Here is a 24589-nt window from a genome sequence, read left to right as displayed (position 1 = left end):
CCAGCAGGGGTCTCCCTTCAGTCTTCTTTTTTCCGCGCAGCAGTTGCCACGCGGTGAAAGGAGCTCTCTAACCACGTTCCTGACAGGAATTTGGAAATTAATTTCCTAAGAAAATTTGCCCCTCAGGGGTCTCCCTTCGACAAATTTTTAGTCATCTTACGGAACCCGTTAAGTTTTTTGCCTTTTTCCATCGACTACCGTCGAATTTGGCCCTTGAGGCCTGTTGGCACTTACCGATCCCCAGCCTAAATTTTGGCTTCAGGCCATGGCAACGGGGTTCCGCCGTTGTCCGGATTGTACCCGGACTATGTCCATCACAGACCCCCACAGGGTTTGTGTGATGTGTTTGGGTAGTGAGCATGATGTCCTGACTTGCACCAAATGTGCCTTAATGACACCCAAGGGTCGCAAAGCCAGGATGGAGAAGATGGGGCTCCTCTTCCATGCACCCACCCCAACGCCATCGATAGCATCGACGTCATCGGAACCGGCACCGTCGAAGTTGTACCATCATCGTCAACCCTCCGGTGACCGTCCGCCATCGATCGCTTCTCGGCCGTCGACTCCCGTCCCTTCCCCGGATGGGCGAGGGGATCGGAAGGAAAAGCACCGCTATCGACGGCACAAATCTCGGCCTGTCGAGGATCCACAGCCATCGACCTCTGCTCAAGCCGAGCCACCGACAAGCCGCGAACAGACCGGTCACCCTCCACGTCTCGTTCGCAGGCATCGAGGAAACCCTCACCCTCCCGGGGTGCGGGGGCCGTGATCCCACCGGTTACGGTGGTCCCTCCGGCCCTGCCTCAGCCTCCCTCTCCCGTCGAGCCGGGTATGGTTACCCCTGGTCTCCGGGCAGAACTGGACCGGCTGGTCCAGGAGGCCATCGAGAAAGCGATGAAGAAATTGCAACCTCCATCGGCACCGTCTCCGGCACCGGTTCCAGTGCCGCCACCGGCACCGGCTTCGCCACCGAGGAGGGAACCGACCACCGAGCCGTTGATACAAGCGCTAGCACCGCTACTGAGCCGCATGGAGGCGCTCATGACGGCCCTTCCATCGGTGATTCCAGTGCCATCGACAACACCACCGTCTCCGACTGGATTTTCATCGGCAGGAGAAACACCGTTCCGGATTCCCCCTTCCGGGGTGGTTCCATCGGTGCCTTCTGGTATATCTCCACCGATATATCCTTCGGTTCCATCCATTCCACGCCAGGCACCGATTCCATCGACAGCACCGAAGCCATCGATGCCATTTCTGGTTCCACCTACGGCACCGATTCCACCTCGGTTTCCATCGATGCCTTTAGAGCCTCAGCCAGGTCCATCAGGGTTACAAACCCCACTTGATCCCTACGATACCTGGGGTGATGATGATGATACATCTTCTGACACGGATTTGCCTTCGCCTCCATCTCCTACAGAGAGTAGAAAAAGATCTCCTCCTGAGGATCTATCTTTCATTAATTTTGTGAAAGAGATGTCAGAAGTTGTACCTTTTCAACTACAATCTGAAGCTGATGACAGACACCAGATGATGGAACTCCTTCAATTTCTGGATACTCCAAAAATCATCGCTTCCATCCCTATACACCAGGTGTTTTTGGATCTGCTCAAGAAAAACTGGGAATCTCCTTCATCAGTGTCCCCAGTTAACAAAAAAGCTGACTCCACCTACCTTGTCCAGTCAGCACCAGGTTTCCAAAAACCTCAACTGGATCATCGCTCTGTTGTGGTTGAGTCCGCGCAGAAGAAGGCCAAGCATCTTAAGCCACACTCTTCTACCCCGCCTACCAGGGACAACAAGTTCCTAGATAGTGTTGGACGGAAAGTCTATCATGGAGCTATGTTGATTTCACGCATAGCTTCATATCAACTTTATATGACTCAGTACAACAGAGCCATCCTTAAGCAGATGCAAGACTATGCTGACACGTTACCAGACCAATACCAACCGCAGCTTCAAGCCCTTCTTCACAAGGGATTTGAGGCAGGGAAGCACGAGATTAGGACTGCCTACGACATATTCGATGCTTCCACAAAAGTTTCAGCCACAGCCATCTCAGCCAGACGTTGGGCTTGGTTAAAATCATCCAACCTTCGCCCAGAGGTTCAGGATCGTCTTGCTGATTTACCCTGCTTAGGCGATAATTTGTTTGGAGAGCAAATTCAGCAGATTGTGGCGGAGTTGAAAGACCACCATGAGACGTTGAAACAACTCTCATCTGTCCCACCTGAGCTGACTTCCAAGCAACCGCAAAAGAAAGACTCTAAGAAGTCATTCTTTCGACCACGCCGTTATTACCCTCCATCGGCCAGGCCTCGTCCAGCTCGATCCTCTACTAGGCCTCAGCCGCGTCAGCCTAGGAAACAAAGGCCTACTGTAGCCCCTCCTCCTGGGCCTGCGGCTGGCCTTTGACTCCCCTGTAGGGAACACATGCCAAACCCCTCTTCCGGACATCCCTGTAGGAGGTCGACTGTACCATTTTCTACAACCATGGTTGCAGATCACCTCAGATCAGTGGGTGCTAACAATTATCGCACAGGGTTACCACCTCAACTTCATAACTCTTCCGGCAGACTCCCCGCCTCTTCAAGCGTGGAGTCTATCCACCCATTTGGCTCAATTACAACAGGAAGTATCTCTTCTTCTGCAATCAAATGCTATAGAACCCGTTCCTCCCTCTCAACGAGGCAAGGGATTCTATTCCAGATACTTCCTAATACCAAAGAAATCGGGGGGACTACGTCCCATTTTGGACCTTCGAGCCCTCAACAAATACCTTCAAAAAGAGAAGTTCAAAATGGTAACCCTAGGCGCGCTGCTCCCTCTGCTACAAAGAGGGGATTGGCTGTGCTCTCTCGACCTCAAGGACGCTTATACCCACATTGCGATCACACAATCCCATCGCAAATATCTGCGGTTTCTAGTTGGCCACGACCATTATCAATACCGTGTCCTCCCTTTCGGTCTAGCTTCTGCCCCACGAGTCTTTACCAAATGTCTCGTAGTGGTAGCAGCATTCCTCAGGAAGGAAGGTGTCCACGTCTACCCATACCTGGACGATTGGCTAATCAGGGCCTCCACCCCACAGATAGCTTAATCCTCCCTAAAATTGACAATTCAAACACTCCTTTCCTTAGGGTTTCTCGTCAATTACGAGAAATCTTGCTTAGTCCCGTCTCAAACCTTATCCTTCATTGGAGCAGACTTGGACACCTTGCAGGCAAAGGCTTACCTTCCTCTTCAGAGGGTCCACACCCTAATATCCCTGGCTCGCCAGCTCCAGTCTCAGAACACTGCCACGGCTCGCCAGTTCCTCATTCTCCTAGGACACATGGCATCCTCGGTTCAAGTCACTCCCATGACCCGACTAGCCATGAGAGTAACACAATGGACTCTACGACACCAATGGATTCAAGCTTTTCAGCCTCTGTCCTCCATAGTCACAGTCACACAAGCGCTGCGCCTATCCTTAACCTGGTGGACGACTCAGGTCAACCTCCTTCAGGGCTTACCCTTTCTTCCACCGGATCCGCAAGTAATCCTAACCACCGACGCTTCTCACATCGGTTGGGGAGCCCATGTGGACGACTTTCAAACCCAAGGGTTATGGTCCAACGAGGAAGCCGAACACCAGATCAATTTCCTGGAACTTCGCGCAATCCGCTATGCACTCCGAACTTTCAAAGATCATCTATTCCATCAGATAATCTTAATCCAGACGGACAACCAAGTGGCCATGTGGTACATAAACAAGCAGGGAGGCACAGGCTCCTTCCTTCTGTGTCAGGAAGCTGCGCAGATCTGGGCGGAAGCCCTCTCCCACTCCATGTACCTCAGGGCCACTTACCTGCCGGGAGTAGACAATGTATTGGCAGACCAGCTGAGCCGTGTCTTCCAACCGCACGAGTGGTCACTCGATCCTCTGGTAGCGACCTCTCTGTTTCACGAGTGGGGTTCTCCCCGCATAGACCTCTTTGCGTCCCCTCAGAACCACAAAGTGGACGATTACTGCTCTCTCATTCGGAGCCAGCACTCTCGGCCGAGGGATGCATTCTCCCTCAAGTGGACAACCGGTCTGCTCTATGCATTCCCTCCACTTCCTCTTGTGTCAAAGACTCTCGTGAAGCTACGCCAGGACGGGGGAACCATGATCCTGATAGCACCTTACTGGCCACGCCAAGTATGGTTTCCAATACTCCAGGATCTCTCCATCCGCAGGCACATTCCTCTGGGAAAGGACCCGCATCTGCTCACTCAAAACGACGGATGCCTCCTCCATCCCAACCTCCAAGCCTTGTCCCTGACGGCATGGATGTTGAAAGGTTAGTCCTTCAGCCTTTCAACCTTTCAGATTCCGTTTCTCGGGTCCTGATAGCTTCACGAAAGCCTTCCACAAGAAAGTCTTACTCATACAAATGGAAAAGGTACACATCATGGTGCACTTCTCAGTCCCTTGATCCCCTTTCCTGTCCAATCTCCAAATTCTTGGACTATTTATGGCATCTCTCTGAATCAGGTCTTAAAACCTCTTCTATCAGAATGCATGTCAGTGCGGTAGCCGCCTTCCATAAAGGTGTACAGGGTGTCCCTATTTCAGTACAACCCCTAGTAACCCGTTTTCTTAAAGGCTTGCTCCATCTGAAGCCACCCTTACGTCCTCCGGCCCCATCTTGGGACCTTAACCTGGTTCTTGGTCGTCTAATGAAACCTCCTTTCGAACCTCTGCACTCCTGTGAGTTAAAGTATCTCACATGGAAAGTGTTATTCCTTTTGGCTATCACTTCAGCTCGCAGGGTTAGTGAATTGCAGGCCCTAGTTACCTATCCGCCTTACACTAAGCTCCTGCAGGACCGGGCGGTACTCCGCACTCACCCTAAATTTTACCTAAGGTAGTTTCTGAGTTTCATATTAATCAATCCATCATACTACCTATCTTTTTTCCCAGGCCCCACTCCAACTCCGGGGAACAGACTCTGCATACCCTAGACTGCAAACGAGCTCTAGCTTTTTATCTAGACCGTACAGTTGCTCACAGGAAGAGCACTCAATTATTTGTCTCTTTTCATCCTAACAAGTTAAGACATCCTGTGGGTAAGCAGGCTCTTTCCTCCTGGTTGCTATCAGCAAGCTGGCATTCCCTTTCAAGACCGTGTGAAAGCACACTCTGTGAGGGCCATGGCAACGTCAGTGGCACACCTTCGATCGGTGCCGCTTCCTGACATCTGCAGGGCTGCAACCTGGAGTTCTCTCCATACCTTTGCAGCCCACTATTGTTTGGACAAAGCTGGAAGACAGGACTCCATCTTCGGCCAATCTGTCTTGCGTAACCTTTTTCCAACGTGATGTACCAACACCCTTCCACCTTCCCGGTAGGGTGCGGATGCCCTTTACCAAATTCCACCCCAGTTGTAGTGCCTGTTGCACGTCGTTGGGTGCATTTGGTGCAAGTCAGGACATCCTCAGCTCGGTACTCACCCATTTGTGAGGACAACCATCCTGCTTGTCCTGTGAGAAAGCAAATGTTGCTTACCTGATGTAACAGGTGTTCTCACAGGACAGGAGGATGTTAGTCCTCACGAAACCCGCCCGCCACCCCGCGGTGTTGGGTTTGTTTTGTTTTTACTTTCTAGGCACTGCCTGTAGCTTTGAAAATCAGACTGAAGGGAGACCCCTGCTGGCTGCAGGGTCAGTGCCTTGCTGGGCATGCCCAGTAGGGGCCAGTCAAAGTTCTGTTTAAACTTTGACAGAAGTTTTCCGTGGTGGGCTCCATCCTCGATGTCACCCATTTGTGAGGACTAACATCCTGCTGTCCTGTGAGAACACCTGTTACATCAGGTAAGCAACATTTGCTTTCCCATGTTCACAGGACCCGGGGAAAGCCAGCACACCTCTCTGCACTGGGAGGGGGGAATAGCGAATGACTTCCTTAGCATGGGATTTCCATGCATCGGCAGTATAGCTTGTGCACAAAATATGTTCGTGCAAGTACAGGTTAAATGTGCACTGGGCCGAGCCCCTCGGGCATTCATCAGGGACCAGACCCGCACAACTGGCCCTCCAGCACATTTTATTTCATTTTCCTTCTAGTTTTCTGGTGCTAATCACATGAGTTAATTATGTTTCTTTGATTTGCCCTGTGCCCTCTCTGAATATCCAGAATACTCTGCTCGAGGCCTAAGTATAAGTCCAGCCGCTTTGCTTACATTGGCTGGGGGCTCAGGTGCCCGGAAACCTGCAGAATTGGAGCTGAGTCTCCGCTCTGCCATAAGAGGTGTGTGCTTGAGTCTGCCTGCCTTCCTCCACAAGCGTCTCACTCGGACTCCGGCTGTGCGTGAGGGGCTGTGTGTTGGAGGTAGGAAGAGAGGCGAAGCATGTGAACTCGGCTCTTCTCATGCCTTTCCCCCGCTGCAAGAGCTGACTTCCTCCATGGGACTGTGGTGGTGATCGAAGACGTTCTCAGACCCTGCTCCACTGCGTGAAAGTTCAGTGGGCTCCCCTGAGCCATGGGGCCAGTCTCACTGGGTCTTCTCTGGTGTCTGTGTCTCACTGTGAAGCCTGCCAGGATCGCAGTGGAGGCAGTGTTAGAGAAGGGCATTGCAGCAATAATTTCAGAACAGCTTCGTAAGGTGTCATTTCCCCCCCCCACACACACACACCAGATGATGATGGCAACAAAAGCATTAATTTAGCAAAATATAACAAAGGCAGGCTAACCAGCTGCTCTTTGTATCTCTGTGACATGCAGTTCGGCTTTCATGGGGCCTAGAATTAAGGGTCAACAAACAGTTTGTAGTTCTGACCTTTTTATTGCACTAATTTAATACAACAGTGAGAAGCCTTGGAGAGTTGGCCTCGCTCCATCAGGTCAGCACAGTGTTGTAGCGCAGAGTCCTCTCGCTCTTAGCTGTTCTCGTGTTATTGCAGACAGTAAAACTTTACCGGCGGGGATCAGGTGCCCCTCCATCAGCTCAGCTTTTCTTTCTCATTATGACCCTGGCTCCTGCTTCTTGGACTGGCAGGGCCTTGGCAGAATTCGACTGTTTTTCTTCTGTTTGGAAATGGGATTTTCGTGTGTCTGGCTGCTTAGATCTGATCAGTTTACAGCTTAAAACCCTCTTGTTGGGTTTCTTTTATTTATTATATTCAGCCTTTCAGTCACTTCAAAGCGTATTACATTTAGGTACTGCACAGTGCAAGTAGAATACGAAGCTCAGGCTGTGTTCTTTCTATAGTTATCCGACAGAAAAGTGTCTCTCATTGTGCCAGATAACTACTAACATCTGGAGAGCAAAGGCATCCTAACCTCTGCACAGATGAAGAAAGTGATTCTTCCAAAGTGTGTTCAAACTCAGCAGACATCGTGTTATTTAGGTTGCACACGCGCAACCTAAATAACACGCTCTTCACACAAGATCTTTCCAGATAGGGGACTGGAAAGAGGGTCCTGATTTTGGTCTTGAAAGTAATTTGTCCTTAAAGTACCTCTGTGGAGGAGGAGAATTTATTTTAAAAAAAATTGGGGGGGATCAGTTCCCATCTTGGAATAATCATTTTTCTCTTTGAAGATTTCTCAGAGGTAAATTTTAAATTAAAAAAATAAAAAGCATACAGAGCAGTGTATCTGGACTGGACACATGAAGAGGGTAGCAGAGATCTGAGAGGGCAGCACCTCTGGCCTGGAGGTGAGAGAGGGGGTGGAGCTTGGAGAGGGCAGCGCCTTTGGCCTGGAAGTGAGAGGGTGTGGCAGAGATCGGAGAGGGCAGCACCTCTGGCCTGGATGTGAGAGAGGGGGTGGCAGAGATCGGAGAGGGCAGCACCTCTGGCCTGGATGTGAGAGAGGGGGTGGCAGAGATCGGAGAGGGCAGCACCTCTGGCCTGGATGTGAGAGAGGGGGTGGCAGAGATCGGAGAGGGCAGCACCTCTGGCCTGGATGTGAGAGAGGGGGGTGGCAGGGATCGAAGAGGGCAGCACCTCTGGCCTGGATGTGAGAGAGGGAGGTGGAGCTCAGAGGGCAGCACCTCTGGCCTGGATGTGAGAGAGGGTGGCAGAGATCGGAGAGGGCAGTGCCTCTGGCCTGGACGTGAGAGAGAGTGGGACGGAGCTCGGAGAGGGCAGCACCTCTGGCCCAGACGAGAGAGAGTGGGATGGAGCTCCGAGAGGGCAGCGCCTCTGGCCCGGACGAGAGAGAGTGGGACGGAGCTCAGAGAGGGCAGCGCCTCTGGCCCGGACGAGAGAGAGTGGGACGGAGCTCGGAGAGAGCAGAGCCTCTGGCTCGGACATGAGAGAGTGGGACGGAGCTCGGAGAGAGCAGAGCCTCTGGCCCGGACGAGAGAGAGTGGGACGGAGCTCGGAGAGAGCAGAGCCTCTGGCTCGGACATGAGAGAGTGGGACGGAGCTCGGAGAGAGCAGAGCCTCTGGCTCGGACATGAGAGAGTGGGACGGAGCTCGGAGAGAGCAGAGCCTCTGGCCCGGACGAGAGAGAGTGGGACGGAGCTCGGAGAGGGCAGCGCCTCTGGCCCGGACGTGAGAGAGGGGACGGAGCTCGGAGAGGGCAGCGCCTCTGGCCCGGATGTGAGAGGGGGCGGAGCTCGGAGAGGGCAGCACCTCTGGCCTGGACGTGAGAGAGGGGACGGAGCTCGGAGAGGGCAGCGCCTCTGGCCTGCCCCTGAGAGAGAGCATTATGGTAGGAATGAACTTGTAGCTGACTTTCCGTGCTAGTACCATTATCTGTGAGAGCAATCTGCTGTAAGAACAGTGTGTTTTAAAGAGGTTTGTTGTAGAGAACCACATTATAAGGGTATTCCATTAATTTTCCTTCTGTTTCCTCTCAGGAAGATGTGGAGACGGGGACTCACCTGGACCCATCACTGAAGGAGGTTCAGTTCAATCCCACCTACGACACCATGTTTGCACCGGAGGTAAGAAAGCGGCCCAAAACTTGCATTCCCAGCTTTCGTTTCCTTTTGGGGTGCATGTACATTTTGAGGGAAGAAGCTGTACTATTTCAGCACTGCACATTTTACAGAATTTTCTTACTCTATGTATAAAATTCATTGACTGCCTCCCTGGGCATGTTATTGGTTTGTACATTTAATAGAGCCAATATTTGTCTTGCAGCAGGCCCTTTAAAGAAAGCTAACCCTAGATTTTACATGGGGACAGCTGCAGAAGCCGGGGACGGGATGGTTTCCTTGATGCCCGATAATACCCGCAAAGAGAGGAACTGCCACACGCTCTCATCTGTCCACTCACTAGAGCAGAACCACATTAAGCTTCCAAAATTGCAGTGCCCATCAGTTCCAGCAGCGCATTTGTACTGGTCAAGCTGCTCCGCCAAATCGTCATTTATTTATGGCCCGCCATTCCAGCAGCAGCGTTCAGGGTGTATTACAGGAATAATTGCAGAATAATCAGATACAGTAAAACAGCAGTACAAATATTCCTGGCACAGTATGCAGAAAGTGAAACAAATAAAATATGACAAATCGCAGCAATATGTGGGAAGAATAATCAGATGTAGCGATTTAATACAGTAGGATGAATATCAGAGCGGAGGAGCTTCAAGGATGCTTATAGCACGGTAGGATATGAAGAGTACTGTATGTACAGAATTGTAATGGGGCTCCATGTTACTGGTTTGGGCCAAAAGTAAGTGTTTGAAATGGAATTAAAATATTTTAAAGCATCACACATTATGTGACTACTTAGAAATCCATTGTCAGGTGCACTCTAAGGCATTATTTATCAATAAGAGTACAACTAGTAGGGCCAAGACCTATATGTCTACTGCTTACCCATGTTAACCTTGGGCCTCTTAAAAAAAAAATCAGTTCTGGCTGCACCATTGAGTTGCATTTAATTTTTTTTTTTATTGCGTCCATCTCTGCCAGTACAAACTACAGACAGAAAGGGGTGGCAAATGGATGCTGCTTGAATTGGGCTACGAACCCCAGCAAAGAAACAAAGTTAAAGGAGAAAACCGGAAATGGCTCTCCCATGGCTACCTGTAAACAGGAGGGCCCACATGCGGGGACAGGTCTGAGGATATGCCATGGGAAGGCCAGGCAAGGAGAAATACTTGGAAGGTTATAAGCACACATGCTCGTAGACTTGCAAATGGAGGCAGATCTAGGGATTGTTGCTGTCACAGGGACATGGTTCAACAAGTCCAGTGAGTTGGATACATTCTTACTGAGTTCTCATCTGTTCAGTAGTAGTTCCTTATTTAATAGATATTTTCCTAGCGTGTAGCAGATGGACTCAGGACCAATGGGTATAGTGTGCTCCTGATAGCAGTTGAAGACGGAGTCAGATTTCAATCTGACGTCACCACCAGTACATGTACCCCTGCAGGAAGTTCGTTCTGCTCTTCAATATTTCTCCTTCTCCATAGCAGTTCTGGACTCTATACACGCTTGCACAGCGTTAGAGAATTCAAACCAAAGAAAATTCCAAACAAGAAGAAATCTTACCTCTACAGACGAGCCCTGCTCTCCTGCGGTGATACCTACGGGTCCCTCCCCCTGAGGTGATTTCCGAGGTCCCTCAGAGGTAGGCCTCGATCCAGCAGCCGGTTCCCGGCGTGGACTTAGCCCCCGGCAACAGGAGCAGCTTAGAGGCAGCGGGTGCAGTACCAAGCGCAGCGGTGAAGGTACTTTTCTGGTCTCCGAGGCTCAGAAAGCCGCACCACTGTGCGCACCGACGTAAATCTTTGTAAGCGCACATCCTGGCCTACACGCACATCTTCATCGCGCCCGGAGCGCATATCTAAGCCTCCTGGTGCACGCATTAAAAGGGATTCTGCTACCCTATGCGCACAAACCATGGTACCACTGGCCAAGAAGGTCAAAGCACAAGCCCTCTACCCAGCCTGCCAGATAATAGCTGCGCAGCACGAAGAGGCCACGGCCCTGTGCCGACAGTGCGAGGAGGCTCTGGGAGAACCAGTTCAAGGCCCTCCCCAGCTAGTACAGGAATCCGGATCCACAGATAGTACACTGGACCTCTCCACTCCCAACACGAGCCTCCTTCAAACGGGGCTCCCTGGGGACGTGGCGGCTTTCAATTTAGACCCAGGATCTTTTTCCTGAGTAGACTTTTTCAAAGGTCTACACACCTTTGTCCATATGCAACCGGTGCCACCGATGACACAACCACAGCCTCCCACAGAGGATCCTAACCTTCCAGGGCCCTCTAGGCTCCCCAGGGACGTGCCTCCCCCGGCCAAAAGCCCCACCATAGGGGACATGGACACCTCGGATGAAGATCAAGAATCCCTGGAGGAAGGGGAAATCCCTCCAGGAATGGAACCTTACCAAACCATGAGGTTATCAGATCTCGTGGCTCACAGCTTGAAGGAGCTTGCCATCCTGGGCACTAGTGTTGCAGGGGAACCGAAGACGAACCCTCTCCTAGAGGGACTCCGCCAGGCCTCCCGCCATTTTCCTCTGCTGCAAGCAGTACAACAGCTGATCGACCTGGAATGTGATGCTCCAGAGGCCAGTTTCAAAGACGGATGGGCCCTAGGAGCCCTCTACCCACTGGAACCCTCAGCCAAGGATCTCCTGGTGTTCCCCAAAGTGGATGCCATGGTCTGCACGGTCACAAAGCTCACTACCATCCCAGTTAAGGGAGGAGCAGCACTCAAGGATGCCCAGGATAGACATCTGGAATCCATCCTTAAACAGTCATTTGACGTATCAGCTATATCACTACAGATTGCTGCCGAAGTTGATCAGCTGATGCAACTTCCAAGACTAAACTCACAAGAATGCCTTTTAAAGGAGCCCTCCTGTTCAGAAGCGAACTGGAGAAGCTAGCCAACAAATGGGGCGAATCCCCAGTACCTCGGCTACCGGAGGACAAGAACAAAAGAAGCCAATGCTCCTCTCCCCGATTACAGCGTTTTAGATCCTACAAGAGTACATATCAAGCCCCTCGCCCCGCAGGCAGGGGCCAGTCCTTTCGGAACAAACACAACAAGAGGGGAGCCGGCTCTGGCACAGGCCCCAGCCACACCCCACAATGAGAATCAGCCGACCCATCCACAAGAAGAAGCGGGGGGCTAGCTTGCCCCGTTCTACCAAAGATGGGTCGAGATAACAGCGGACAAGTGGATCCTAACCATCATGCGAGAGGGATACTATCTGGACTTCCACAACATCACTCTAGACAAATTTGTGAAATCTCCTTGTCACACACCCTCCAAGAGGATGGCAGTGGAAACCACACTGGCCAAATTGCTCGCCCTAAAGGCCATAACGCCGGTGCCCACGCAACAACAAAATACTGGGCACTATTCCATCTATTTTATCGTCCCCAAGAAAAAGGGAACATTCCGGCCCATCCTGGACCTCAGGTTGGTCAACCACTACCTAAGGATACCACACTTCTGCATGGAAACCCTGCAATCAGTCATAAGGGCAATACAGCCGGGAGAATTCCTTACATCACTGGAGTTATCCCCAAGCCTTATAAAGAACCCATAAAAAATTGCAACTTTCAACATTTTTACTGGGTGCTGAGCTTTCTTGAAAATTCAGACAGTACGGATTGACGAGCTTTGCTTATGGACTTGGCCCTCCGTTGTCTGAATCAGGAGAAGTTGCTTGTGGGATACTTTAATCTGCCAGATGTTGGTTGGATCAGTCCAGCTAAAAGAAAGAGAAGTAAAGACATCCTGGATTGCCTTAATGTGACTTTCCTCAGGTAAATGGTAACAGAAAGCATGACCTGGTTCTTACAGTGGGGAAAGTGTTTCGGATGTCCAGGTAGATGGTGAGCTGAGCTTCAGTGATCAGAGCCAAAGAAAAGGGGCACGTAAAGGTCAACTTTGTTAAAATGGGGGTGCAGGCAGAGTGTGGGAAAAATCAGCTGAACTAAAAGATATTAGAGGAAGACCAGCACACTGTTAGGAAAGTATAGGAAAGTGAGAAGAAAAAGCAAGCGCTATGGGTTCGAAGGAGGTGGCTGAACATTAAAAGGAAAATGTTTAGTGCTCAGAAAGGAGACAAGATCTCAGGAAGAGGAGGAGCACAGGGAAGACTGTCTGGGAAATCTGACAGCAGCGGGGAAGATAGCACACAGAAGCAGATAACTCTTCAATGTTCTCTTGCACTGTCTGCAAAGGCACTGCCAGGACCTAGGAAACGTGAAAGATCTGTCCAAATGGGCATGGCAAACTGTCCCAGCTGTGTCCCAATACATTTCTTAGTGTTTGGGTAATTGCCAGGTTCTTGTGGCCTGGTTTGGCCACTGTTGGAAACAGGATGCTGGGCTTGATGGACCCTTGGTCTGACCCAGCATGGCAATTTCTTATGTTCTTATCCAACAGAGAAGTCCTGAGCCACTGAGAAGACCGGGGGGGGGCGGGATGTGGCACTGAGCCTCAGAAGAGGAGGAGGAACAATGTCCCAGAAAGCCATGACTGCAGAGGAAAGTCACAGAGAGTTACACATCCCATTCTTTCAGTCAGAGGAGAGAGAAAATTTTGATTTTCCAAAAGGCTAACCCATAAGATCAAGCTTCAGCCAAGGAGCTCCACACCAGTCCTACCTGTGCCAAAGACTTCTCCATTTGGAGGATCTCTAATGGGAATACTGTCCGCAGTCACTGAAATCTTGAAGTAGTTGAAGTTCATTGAACGGAGAAGCTTTGATGTCCTCACTGTGTTCATCAGGCAGTTGAGTAGGGACGTGAACCTGCTTCTGAGTGCTGAGGTCAAAGCTCAGCCTGTTCTAACTCAGACTGCATCACTATCTGGCACCATCCAGACTGTGGTGAGGGAATAGAGCATCAGCTGGAGCTCTTCACTCTTATAGAGACATAAACCCAAGGAGATGCCTCCAGAAGGCAAGGACCTTGAAATAAGGGTGGATGTAGTGTAACAAGCAGCAAGAAGTCCTAGCCACATGAAATCTGACCAGCGAAGAGGCACGGGCTCCCTATTTAACCAATGGATTGGGTTTAAAATGTCTGTACCAGCCTTTTGAGTGTTGCGAGGGCTATTTACAAATAAGATGATCTTGGTAAAGCTTATGGGGACTGAAAGATCTAAACATGTATACTGTGGAGTAAAGGCAGGTTAGGAGAGAGATGATGGAGACATTTAAATTGGTCCAAGGGATAATTGCACAGGAGGCAGGACTCTTGCTACAAAAAAAGAGGCTCTGAAATGAGAGGTCACTGGATGAGGGTGAAAGGAGTAGACTTGGGAGTAATGTAAGGCAGTATTTCTTTACCGAGAGGATAGTGGATAGATGAAACAGCCTCCCTGTGGAGAAGGTGGAGATGAGGACAGTATCTGAATTCAAGAAAGCATAGGGTAAGCACAGGAGATCTCAGAGGTACTGGTGGGGATTGTAAAGATGATTAGTTGGCGTGGGTTCTTCTACCTCCATTAAAGTTGGAGGTCGAAGGAGAACCCAGGGCAACTCTTCTTGATTTCCTTAAATGACCTGAATGCCCCTAAGAAGCTTGTGGCACTGTCCATGCACCAGAATCCTATGAGATCTTCTGAAAGAGATGAGGGAGACCCCACCTGCTGTTCTTCCTGTGTCAAAGAGGGCGTCTATGAAGTATCATATGTAAGAGTCTTCAGAATTCAGTAAGCCCCATTTATTATACCAAACTGTGGAAGCTGAATCCACACTGAAAAGAACCAAGAGAGTGAATGAATGGTGAATTAAGTGAGCTGTCCTGTCGAGCTATTTCAGCAATTTATATATTGAATTTCCTATAACTGTTATGTTGCTGTTCAAAAATCTGTATTGTGATGTGTATACCTCTGTAACTTGGCTGTAATCTGTTATTTGTTTGCTGGCTGCATATCACAATGCTCGTATAAATAATAATATCCAGGATCCAAGAGATTGAGGAACTATTTCTCAGATCCCCTGGGGCATGATTCAAAGATCTGAGAACTTTTCAGCAGAGAACTCTTTTTCAGAACACTGTGCTTGAATCCTGTATAACTTCTCACCAGATCTTTATGATTGAATACATGCAGTCCATTCTGCAGAAGATCCTCAGGTTCACTGCATTCTCCCGCCTGAGAAATGAGGAGGATGCTTTTGAAACGGCATCAAGAGCCTCCATCGTGATGACTCTAGGGACTCTGAGAAGATGTATATGATAGGCTCGCTGATGAGAAGGTCGAGGGAGTGGTAGATCTTCTCTAGGACCACTGTTCTAGGCGTCAGACCCTTGTTGCTGCCACTTCTGATCTGCCCTCCACAGCCAGACTGCACTGGCATGGCTCAGTTTTGTCTCGTGCCCTTCAGCCGCAGAGTTCGAGGCCTCGCCAGCGGAATCACAGTAACTGAAATCCCCAGAAGGTAACCAGACAAAACCTGAGACGGAGTTTTGACTAACGCCAGCGTCCCGGTTGCCATGCTGGGGGACCTGGCTCTTAGAGGAAGGAGAGGATTTGTGTAAGCAGATGGGTTCTCTAGATCACAAAGGAAAGCTGGAGGTTACAGTTTCGGAGAATCCCTCCAAATCACCCTCAGAAGGTGTCGCCTTCCTGCCTCTCACCCAGACGTGCTACAAAAAGAGTTCCTGTCCCTGTGACAGGCCAGTGTGCTTGAACAGTTCCAGCTGAGGAAAGAGACTGGGGGATACTGTCCCACCCTAGACCCCTAACCAAGGTTGTCTCGTCCCTGCTGTCCCCTCCCATGCTTCCCTGTTGGGCCCATCTTCCTTGCCCATTCCCCCTGTGCCGGTGAGATGAATGAGGAAGGGGTTTGCCTACCTCCACTGCATTTTCTCTTTCATGGGTGCCCAGCACTGGTCAGAAGGCAGCAATTCCCTAAATGAGGAGACGTTAATTGAAAGAAGCTAGCATTATGCCCTCTTGGCTTGCTGCTTCTTTTGCAGTGCCAGATAAGCTGGAAAACGTCCAGATGCTTAAAATTCAGGACCTAGCACCTGACAAGAGATGCCAGCAGGGCCCCAGACCTAGAGGCAAGAGATTCACTCAGACTGCCACTGACTGTGCCCAGCCGAGGGGCAGGAAGCATTGTGGTAGCCGCAGCTGGCAGAGGCCAGGAAGAGAGATAGGAGAGTGGAGAAGTAGCTGGGAGGGAACTGGGATCAGGGGAAAGGGTCCTGGAAGGGGGAAGGGAAGAGCAAAGAAAAGTAAAAGCAAAAATAGATAAAAAATACAAAGCAAAATAGTGAAACAGTGAAAAAAAATTGGTTGGTGCCTACATTTTTTTTTAATATTTTTCCAGCTCTATTTGTGATTTAGTTTTTCTGTTATCAACCTTCATCAGGTCAGTGCAGAAAGCAGAAATATTCAAAGCTGATCCTGAGATTATGAAATGAGAGAGAGAGCTGCTGCATCTGCACCTGGGCTGCTGACCATGCCTTCTTTTTTGATACGAGAGATTTATTTGGTAATGCAGTTGTTACAGAAAACCGTCCCACTGGTGCGCGAATGGAAGCAATGGGTCAGGTGATGCCACCTTTCTTGCAGAATTCTGAGATGAAAGCTGGTAAGAGAAACGAGGCAGGTTATGCATTGTCCAGAGAGCACCGAACGCTATCGGATTTCGTCGCTTCAATGCGAGCTCAGATAGCTGCGGGGTCTGCATTGCAGTGTGCCAGAGAGTCGTCGGGATCCAGTTTCATAAAAGCGAGTCTGCGAGTGGCATGGAGGGAGAGACACACCGACGTCCCCGCTGACCTTCATATCTGGGTGTGCACTGCACTGACCCAGCATCCACGTCACTACGCTCAGAACTGAATGTCAATGTGAGAGGGATTTTGCCTTAGCAGCAGCGAACATAGGGTTGACCCCTTCCCCCAGATCAGACTCCACCGACTGAACTCCTCCTGGGTTTTGCCTCCACTTGCATGCTTAAATTTGTTTTTGTTTTTGTTGGCGTTTTTTTAAGGAATATCAGAGCTATGCCTGCATACATGCAGTGGGACAAAAGCAGAACAAGCCCTAACTGAACCTCTTACTGCTGTACCTAAGTGTCCGACAGGAAGGCGCTTGAGGGTCATTACTTCTCCGTCTTTTGAGCAGAGATCTTGTCCAGCCAGTCTCATGCCAGGATGTTGTGTAACTTTGTGAGACTTGTATCCTTAGCTTTCCCAGTGGTTAATGCATAGTAATGTCGTAAGTGACGGCAGAAAAAGACCCAATGCTCCATCCAGGCTCCTCAGCAAACTTTTTCTTTCTTTTAGGATAGTGACTGCTGCTCCATTCCGGTTTCCTCATGCCTTCTTGTTAAGGGCAGTAACTGTCACTCCAGCAGTTATCCTTAATCCTTCTGTTTAAGGGTAATGGCTGCCACGCTATGCAGGTTACCCCCATGCCCCCTTGTTAAGGGCAGTAACTGCCACTCCATGCAGGGGACCCCAGTTAACATGTTTACCCCTTTTCTTCATTTCCATCCTCTAGCCATTAGGGATCCTTTGTGTTTATCCCATGCTCTTTTAAATTACATAACCGGACTTAATTTGGTGTCGCGCCCTGCCCTCGTATGTGCCAGGAATGGCTCCATTGGAGGTGCTCCTCCCTCGCTTCTGCACCCATGGCTCATTCATGGTGTAGGGAGCAAATTCAGAAACCGAAAACTGATGAAATTATAATGCAATAAATTGAATTGCTCTGTAATGCTTAATGTATTAGTCCTCGCTCCTCTATGGGAATATGCCTAACTGGCCTGGTTTTCCGGATAGCAGAAATAAATATGCATGAGATATATATGCAGTAACAGCCGGCCCAGTGCCGATCTCTTGTACCACAAGCATACATTAAGACAGTGCTTCCCACCCCTCTCCTAGGGACACACCTAACCAGTCTGCTTTTCAGGATTGTGGCTATCCTCCTAAGTTTTCTGTTTTTCACTTGATGAAGTGAGAGAGAAATTTTGTGCTGGAGGGTTTTTTTTGTTTTGTTTTTCACTAGCCGGTTTTCTCCTCCTTTCTGCTTTTTATGCTTTTTGATAATTAGAAATAGCTACCAAAACCAGCAACCTCCCAGGTACCTATGGCTTTGCAGGACAGCTCCCAGCCACCACCAACCTGCTGGCACCGATCCGGTTGGTTTCTGGGAATTGCAGCCTGTTGGTTCCAACCTCTAGATTGTACTTTCTTTATCCGCTCCTTGTCTGCATATCAGCTTGCTGCAAAGTACCCAACCACTACCCTAAGAATCACTTTTGTACTGTACACTGTTAATACATACCGGTCACTTCACCTTGGGGCTGATTCAAGCATTTTCAGCCAGTTCTGGGCCTTTCTGGATGCTTTATCCAGCCCTGAGATGGGCCAAGTATGCGCCTCTCCCTGCATGGTGGCTGCTTAGCTTTCATTTGGGTTCCAGGGTGACTGAAAAATAAGTTTGTACTTCTTAATTTGTGAATTTTATTGGCATGTGTATAATTTTTTGCCCAGCTGTGATCAGGGACTACTAGAGAGCCTGCTGCTGGATAGATGTGTGAGAGATCTGCTCTCTGAGGACCAAGGTTGCATTCAGGGAGTACTAGTACGGATTTTAGCAATTTGTGGCCTATAGTCTCACTAACTTCTTTAGCAAAGATCATTGAATCGGTAGTCCTATATCAGCTGACAGATTACTTCAGCGATAATGCCATTCTCCATCCGAATCAACATGGCTTCAGGAAAGGGCATAGCGCAGAAACATTCTTACTATCATCATTTGACACATTATGCAAGGGTTTGACTCAAACACTGACTATACCTAGTACTATTGGACATCTCAGCTGCTTTCGACACCCTGGATCATAACATTCTGTTAGCAGGTCTAAAATCTATTGCCATTACCAATACGGTTCTCAAATGTTGTTTATTTATTTATTTAGATTTATATTCTGCTTTTTTCAGCGCTTCAAAGTGGATTACATTCAGGCACTGTAGGTATTTCCCTATCCCCAGAGGGCTTACAATCTAAGTTTGTACCTGAGGCAACGGAGGGTAAAGTGACTTGCCCAAGGTCACACACCTCTTCCCTATCAAATCGCCCTCAGCAAATAAATATTGGCTTACATAATTCTGAATGGTACACTATTCCATCAGGCATCCCACAAGGATCATCTTTCTCAGCCTTATTGTTCAACATTTACCTCCTTCCCCTTTGCCATCTTTTAGCAAGCTTAGGTGTAGACTTCAAAATGTACGCCAACGACATTCAATTTTTCATCCCTTACAGTACTTCCTGGTCCAAAACTCTTATCATTTGTTAGTCTTTAGCTCCGTTAACCCTTGGTTATCCCACAATCGTCTAAAACCCAATACCTCTGAAACTGAAATTCTACATCTATCCACTATTCCTCAATCCTCGTGTCGTCCACCAAGTCACTTAACCTTTGATGGTCACTCCATCCCCATCACAACTAAAGCCCATAATCTTGGCATTATTTTAGACTCAGAATTATCTGTGTCTCAAAAAAATTCTTCAGTAGTTAAAAACTTCATTCTATAAGATTCACTTCTTGAAACGACTCAAACCTCTGCTATACCTTAATGACTTTCATACAGTTTTGCAAGCTCTAGTATTGACCAGCTTAGATTACTGTAATGAATTTAATTTGGGCCTTCCAGCTAACACGGTACGCCCTTTACAATTAATTCAAAACACTGCTGCCCCTGTTCTCGTAAGTGCAAGTTATTGAGAAGATACAACTCCTGTCTTTTATTCATTACGCTGGCTTCCTGTGACTTACAAATGCAGTACAAAATTCTCATGATCATTCATAACCTGCTACATAAGAAATCTGCACTCTGATTATGCTCTACTCTATGTATGTATCAACCTGCTAGACACCTTCGTTCTATGAATAAAAATCTTCCCGAGGTTCTGTCAGTCAAATTACCTAGGCTTGATCTTACTAGAAGGCGTGCCATTTCGATTGCAGGTCCTGTTCTCTGGAATGCTATGCCTGATTCTCTTAGGCTAATTTCTAACTTTAAGGAGTTTAAGAAAAATCTGAAAACTTACCTGTGTTCCATTGCTTTTAAACAGTCAGTGCCTGCCTCCATCTTCTGAGGTATGTTGTTTTTTGTTTTCTTTTGTTTTCACATGATATGTTGATTTTATGACTGTTCTTCTTTATTTTTATATACCCTAAGAACATGCCATACTGGGTCAGACCAAGGGTCCATCAAGCCCAGCATCCTGTTTCCAACAGTGGCCAATCCAGGCCATAAGAACCTGGCAAGTACTGAAAAACTAAGTCTATTCCATGCTACCGATGCTAGTAATAGCAGTAGCTATTTTCTAAGTCAACTTAATTAATAGCAGGTAATGGACTTCTCCTCCAAGAACTTATCCAATCCTTTTTTAAACACAGCTATACTAACTGCACTAACCACATCCTCTGGCAACAAATTCCAGAGTTTAATTGTGCGTTGAATGAAAAAGAACTTTCTCCGATTAGTTTTAAATGTGCCACATGCTAACTTCATAGAGTGCCCCCTAGTCTTTCTATTATCTGAAAGAGTAAATAACCGATTCTAGACCTCTCATGATTTTAAACACCTCTGTCATATCCCCCCTCATCCATCTCTTCTCCAAGCTGAAAAGTCCTAACCTCTTTTGTCTTTCCTCATAGGGGAGCTGTTCCATTCCCCTTATCATTTTGGTAGCCCTTCTCTGTACCTTCTCCATCGCAATTATATCTTTTTTGAGATTCGGCGACCAGAATTGTACACAGTATTCAAGGTGCAGTCTCACCATGGAGCGATACAGAGGCATTCTGACATTTTCTGTTTTATTCACCATTCCCTTTCTAATAATTCCCAACATTCTGTTTGCTTTTTTGACTGCCGCAGCACACTGAACCAACGATTTCAATGTGTTATCCACTATGACGCCTAGATCTCTTTCTTGGGTTGTAGCACCTAATATGGAACCTAACATTGTGTAACTATAGCATGGGTTATTTTTCCCTATATGCATCACCTTGCACTTATCCACATTAAATTTCATCTGTCATTTCGATGCCCAATTTTCCAATCTCACAAGGTCTTCCTGCAGTTTATCACAATCTGTTTGTGATTTAACTACTCTGAACAATTTTGTATCTGCAAATTTGATTACCTCACTCGTCGTATTTCATTCCAGATCATTTATAAATATATTGAAAAGTAAGAGTCCCAATACAGATCCCTGAGGCACTCCACTGCCTACTCCTTTCCACTGAGAAAATTGTCTATTTAATCCTACTCTCTGTTTCCTGTCTTTTAGCCATTTTGTAATCCATGAAAGGACATCGCCTCCTATCCCATGACTTTTTACTTTTCCTAGAAGCCTCTCATGAGGAACTTTGTCAAACACCTTCTGAAAATCCAAGTACACGACATCTACCAGTTCACCTTTATCCACCTGTTTATTAACTCCTTCTAAAAAGTGATGCAGATTTGTGAGGCAAGACTTGCCTTGGGTAAAGCCATGCTGACTTTGTTCCATTAAACCATGTCTTTCTATACGTTCTGTGCTTTTGATGTTTAGAACACTTTCCACTATTTTTCCTGGCACTGAAGTCGGGCTAACCGGTCTGTAGCTTCCGGGGTCGCCCCTGGAGCCCTTTTTTAAATATTGGGGTTACATTAGCTATCCTCCAGTCTTCAGGTACAATGGATGATTTTAATGATAGATTACAAATTTTTACTAATAGGTCTGAAATTTCATTTTTTAGTTCCTTCAGAACTCTGGGGTGTATACCATCCGGTCCAGGTGATTTACTACTCTTCAGTTTGGTTATCAGGTCTACCACATCTTCTAGGTTCACCGTGATTTGGTTCAGTCCATCTGAATCATTACCCATGAAAACCTTCTCCAGTACGGGTACCTCCCCAACATCCTCTTCAGTAAACACCGAAGCAAAGAAATTATTTAATCTTTCCGCGATGGCCTTATCTTCTCTAAGTGCCCCTTTAACCCCTCGATCATCGAACGGTCCAACTGACTCCCTCACAGGCTTTCTGCTTCGGATATATTTTAAAACGTTTTTACTGTGCGTTTTTGCCTCTACATCCAACTTCTTTTCAAATTCTCTCTTAGCCTGTCTTATCAATGTCTTTCATTTAACTTGCCAACGTTTATTCATTATCCTATTTTCTTCTGTTGGATCCTTCTTCCAATTTTTGAATGAAGATCTTTTGGCTAAAATAGCTTCTTTCACCTCCCCTTTTAACCATGCCGGTAATCATTTTGCCTTCTTTCCACCTTTTTTAATGTGTGGAATACATCTGGACTGTGCTTCTAGGATGGTATTTTTTAATAATGACCACGCCTCTTGCACACTTTTTACTTTTGTAGCTGCTCCTTTCAGTTTTTTTCTAACTATTTTTCTCATTTTATCAAAGTTTCCCTTTTGAAAGTTTAGCACAAGAGCCATGGATTTGCTTACTTGTCCCCCTTCCAGTCATTAATTCAAATTTGATCATATTATGGTCACTATTGCCAAGCGGCCCCACCACCGTTACCTCTCTCACCAAATCCTGTGCTCCACTGAGAATTATATCTAAAATTGCTCCCTCTCTTGTCTGTTTCTGAACCAATTGCTCCATAAAGCTATCATTGATTCCATCCAGGAACTTTATCTCTCTAGCGTGACCCGATGATACATTTACCCAGTCAATATTGGGGTAATTGAAGTCTCCCATTATTACCGCACTACCAATTTGGTTAGCTTCCCTAATTTCTCTTAGCATTTCTCTGTCCATCTCACCATCTTGACCAGGTGGACGGTAGTATACCACCATCACTATAGTCTTCCCCGACACACATGGGATTTCTACCCATAAAGATTCAATTTTGTATTTAGTCTCATGCAGGATGTTTGTCCTGTTGGACTCTATGCCATCCCAGACATAAAGCGCCACACCTCCTCCCGGGTGCTCCTCTCTGTCATTGCGATATAATTTGTACCCCGGTATAGCACTGTCTTATTGGTTGTCCTCCTTCCACCATGTCTCTGAGATGCCAGTTAAGTCTATGTCATCATTCACTGCTATACATTCTAATTCTCCCATCTTACTTCTTAGACTTCTGGCATTAGCACACAAACATTTCAATGTTTGTATTTTCATTCTGCTTTTTAATTGATAGGGATAAGTTAGAATTTTTTAGCTCAGGTGAGTTTTTAGTTACAGGCACTTGGACTACTTTTCTTATTTTTGGAATCTCACTGTCGGGATGCCCTAATTCTAATGCATCATTAGTATCCTTTGAAGATACCTTTCTCCGAACCATGCGCTGCTGAGCGACTGTCAGCTTTCCCCTTTGTTCTAATTTAAAAGCTGCTCTATCTCCTTTTTAAAGGTTAGTGCCAGCAGTCTGGTTCCACCCTGGTTAAGGTGGAGCCCATCTCTTCGGAAGAGATTCCCCCTTCCCCAAAAGGTTCCCCAGTTCCTAACAAAACTGAATCCCTCTTCCTTGCACCATCGTTTCATCCACACATTGAGACTCCGGAGCTCTGCCTGCCTCTGGTGACCTGCGCGTGGAACAGGGAGCATTTCAGAGAATGCTACCCTGGAGATTCTGGATTTAAGCATAATACCTAAGAGCCTAAATTTGGCTTCCAGAACCTCCCTCCCATATTTTCCTATGTTGTTGGTGCCCACATATACCACGACAGCCGGCTCCTCCCCAGCACTGTCTAAAATCCTATCTAGGTGACGCGTGCGGTCCGACACCTTCGCACCAGGTAGGCATGTTACCAGGCAATCCTCGCACCCACCAGCCACCCAGCTATCTACATTTCTAATAATCAAATCATCAACTATGGTGGCCAACCTAACCCTTCCCTCCTGGGCAGTAGGCCTTGGGGAGATATCCTCGGTGCGAAAGGACAATGCATCACCTGGAGAGCAGGTCCTTGCTACAGGATCCTTTCCTGCTACACCAGGTTGATGCTCTCCAATCATGAGACCTTCTTCCTCCAAGGCAGCACCAGGGCTGCCAGTCTGAAGTTGGAACTCTGTCTGCCTCATCTCCTCCAGGTCTGCCACTCTAGCCTCCAGAGATTGGTCTCGTTCTCTGAGAGCCATGAGCTCTTTGCATCGCATGCACATGTACAACTTCTCACCGGCGGGTAAAGAATCATACATGTGACACTCGATGCAAAAGACTGGGAAGCCCTCCCTCTTGCTGTCTTCATCTCAAATTTGTTCGGTTCCTAGTTACGTTTTAGGTTGCTATGGGAGTAGGAATGTATCTAATTAACATCCTTTAAATGTATTAGTGAATTCACTATATGTCTGGTAGTGGCCTACAAGGGACTGATCAAACTCTCAAAGTTTTTGTTCTTGGTTTGTTTTTTTTTGTTGTTTGTCTTTTGTGAAAGTGGCACCTGCCTATAAATGAGATGAGCTAGGGGTGGGTGGGAAGGTTGGGAAATACTAACTTCAGTTAGTTAGTCAGAGTGACTCACTGCTCTCTTTATTAACAAATGTTGGTACAAAATCACACTACCTCAACACCTTTCCAAGGTGAGTAACTGAACTGAACTTTTCAACCTTTTTACTTAGGTGTACACTGCTCCTGGCTACTTTTTTTTTTGTTTTTTTGTTTTGTTTTGTTTTTTTTTAAATACAAACACTCAGT

At 47.7% G+C, this 24589-nt stretch overlaps 1 protein-coding gene across 2 annotated transcripts in view; it reads left to right on the top strand.

The window, feature by feature from the left end:
- CDC40 (cell division cycle 40) overlaps window positions 1-24589 on the top strand; it is a 119750-nt gene that overhangs the window by 26961 nt on the left and 68200 nt on the right. For both annotated transcript variants that reach the window (XM_029595279.1, XM_029595277.1), the window contains exon 2: window positions 8838-8924. In XM_029595279.1, the coding sequence (XP_029451139.1) occupies window positions 8838-8924 (87 nt within the window). The remainder of the gene's footprint in view (window positions 1-8837; window positions 8925-24589) is intronic.

This window comes from Rhinatrema bivittatum, chromosome 3 (assembly GCF_901001135.1).
Source record: "Rhinatrema bivittatum chromosome 3, aRhiBiv1.1, whole genome shotgun sequence".
NCBI classification, from domain to species: Eukaryota; Metazoa; Chordata; class Amphibia; order Gymnophiona; family Rhinatrematidae; genus Rhinatrema; species Rhinatrema bivittatum.
Note: the sequence above shows the minus strand (reverse complement) of the source record. Positions and strands in the feature narration are given on the sequence as shown.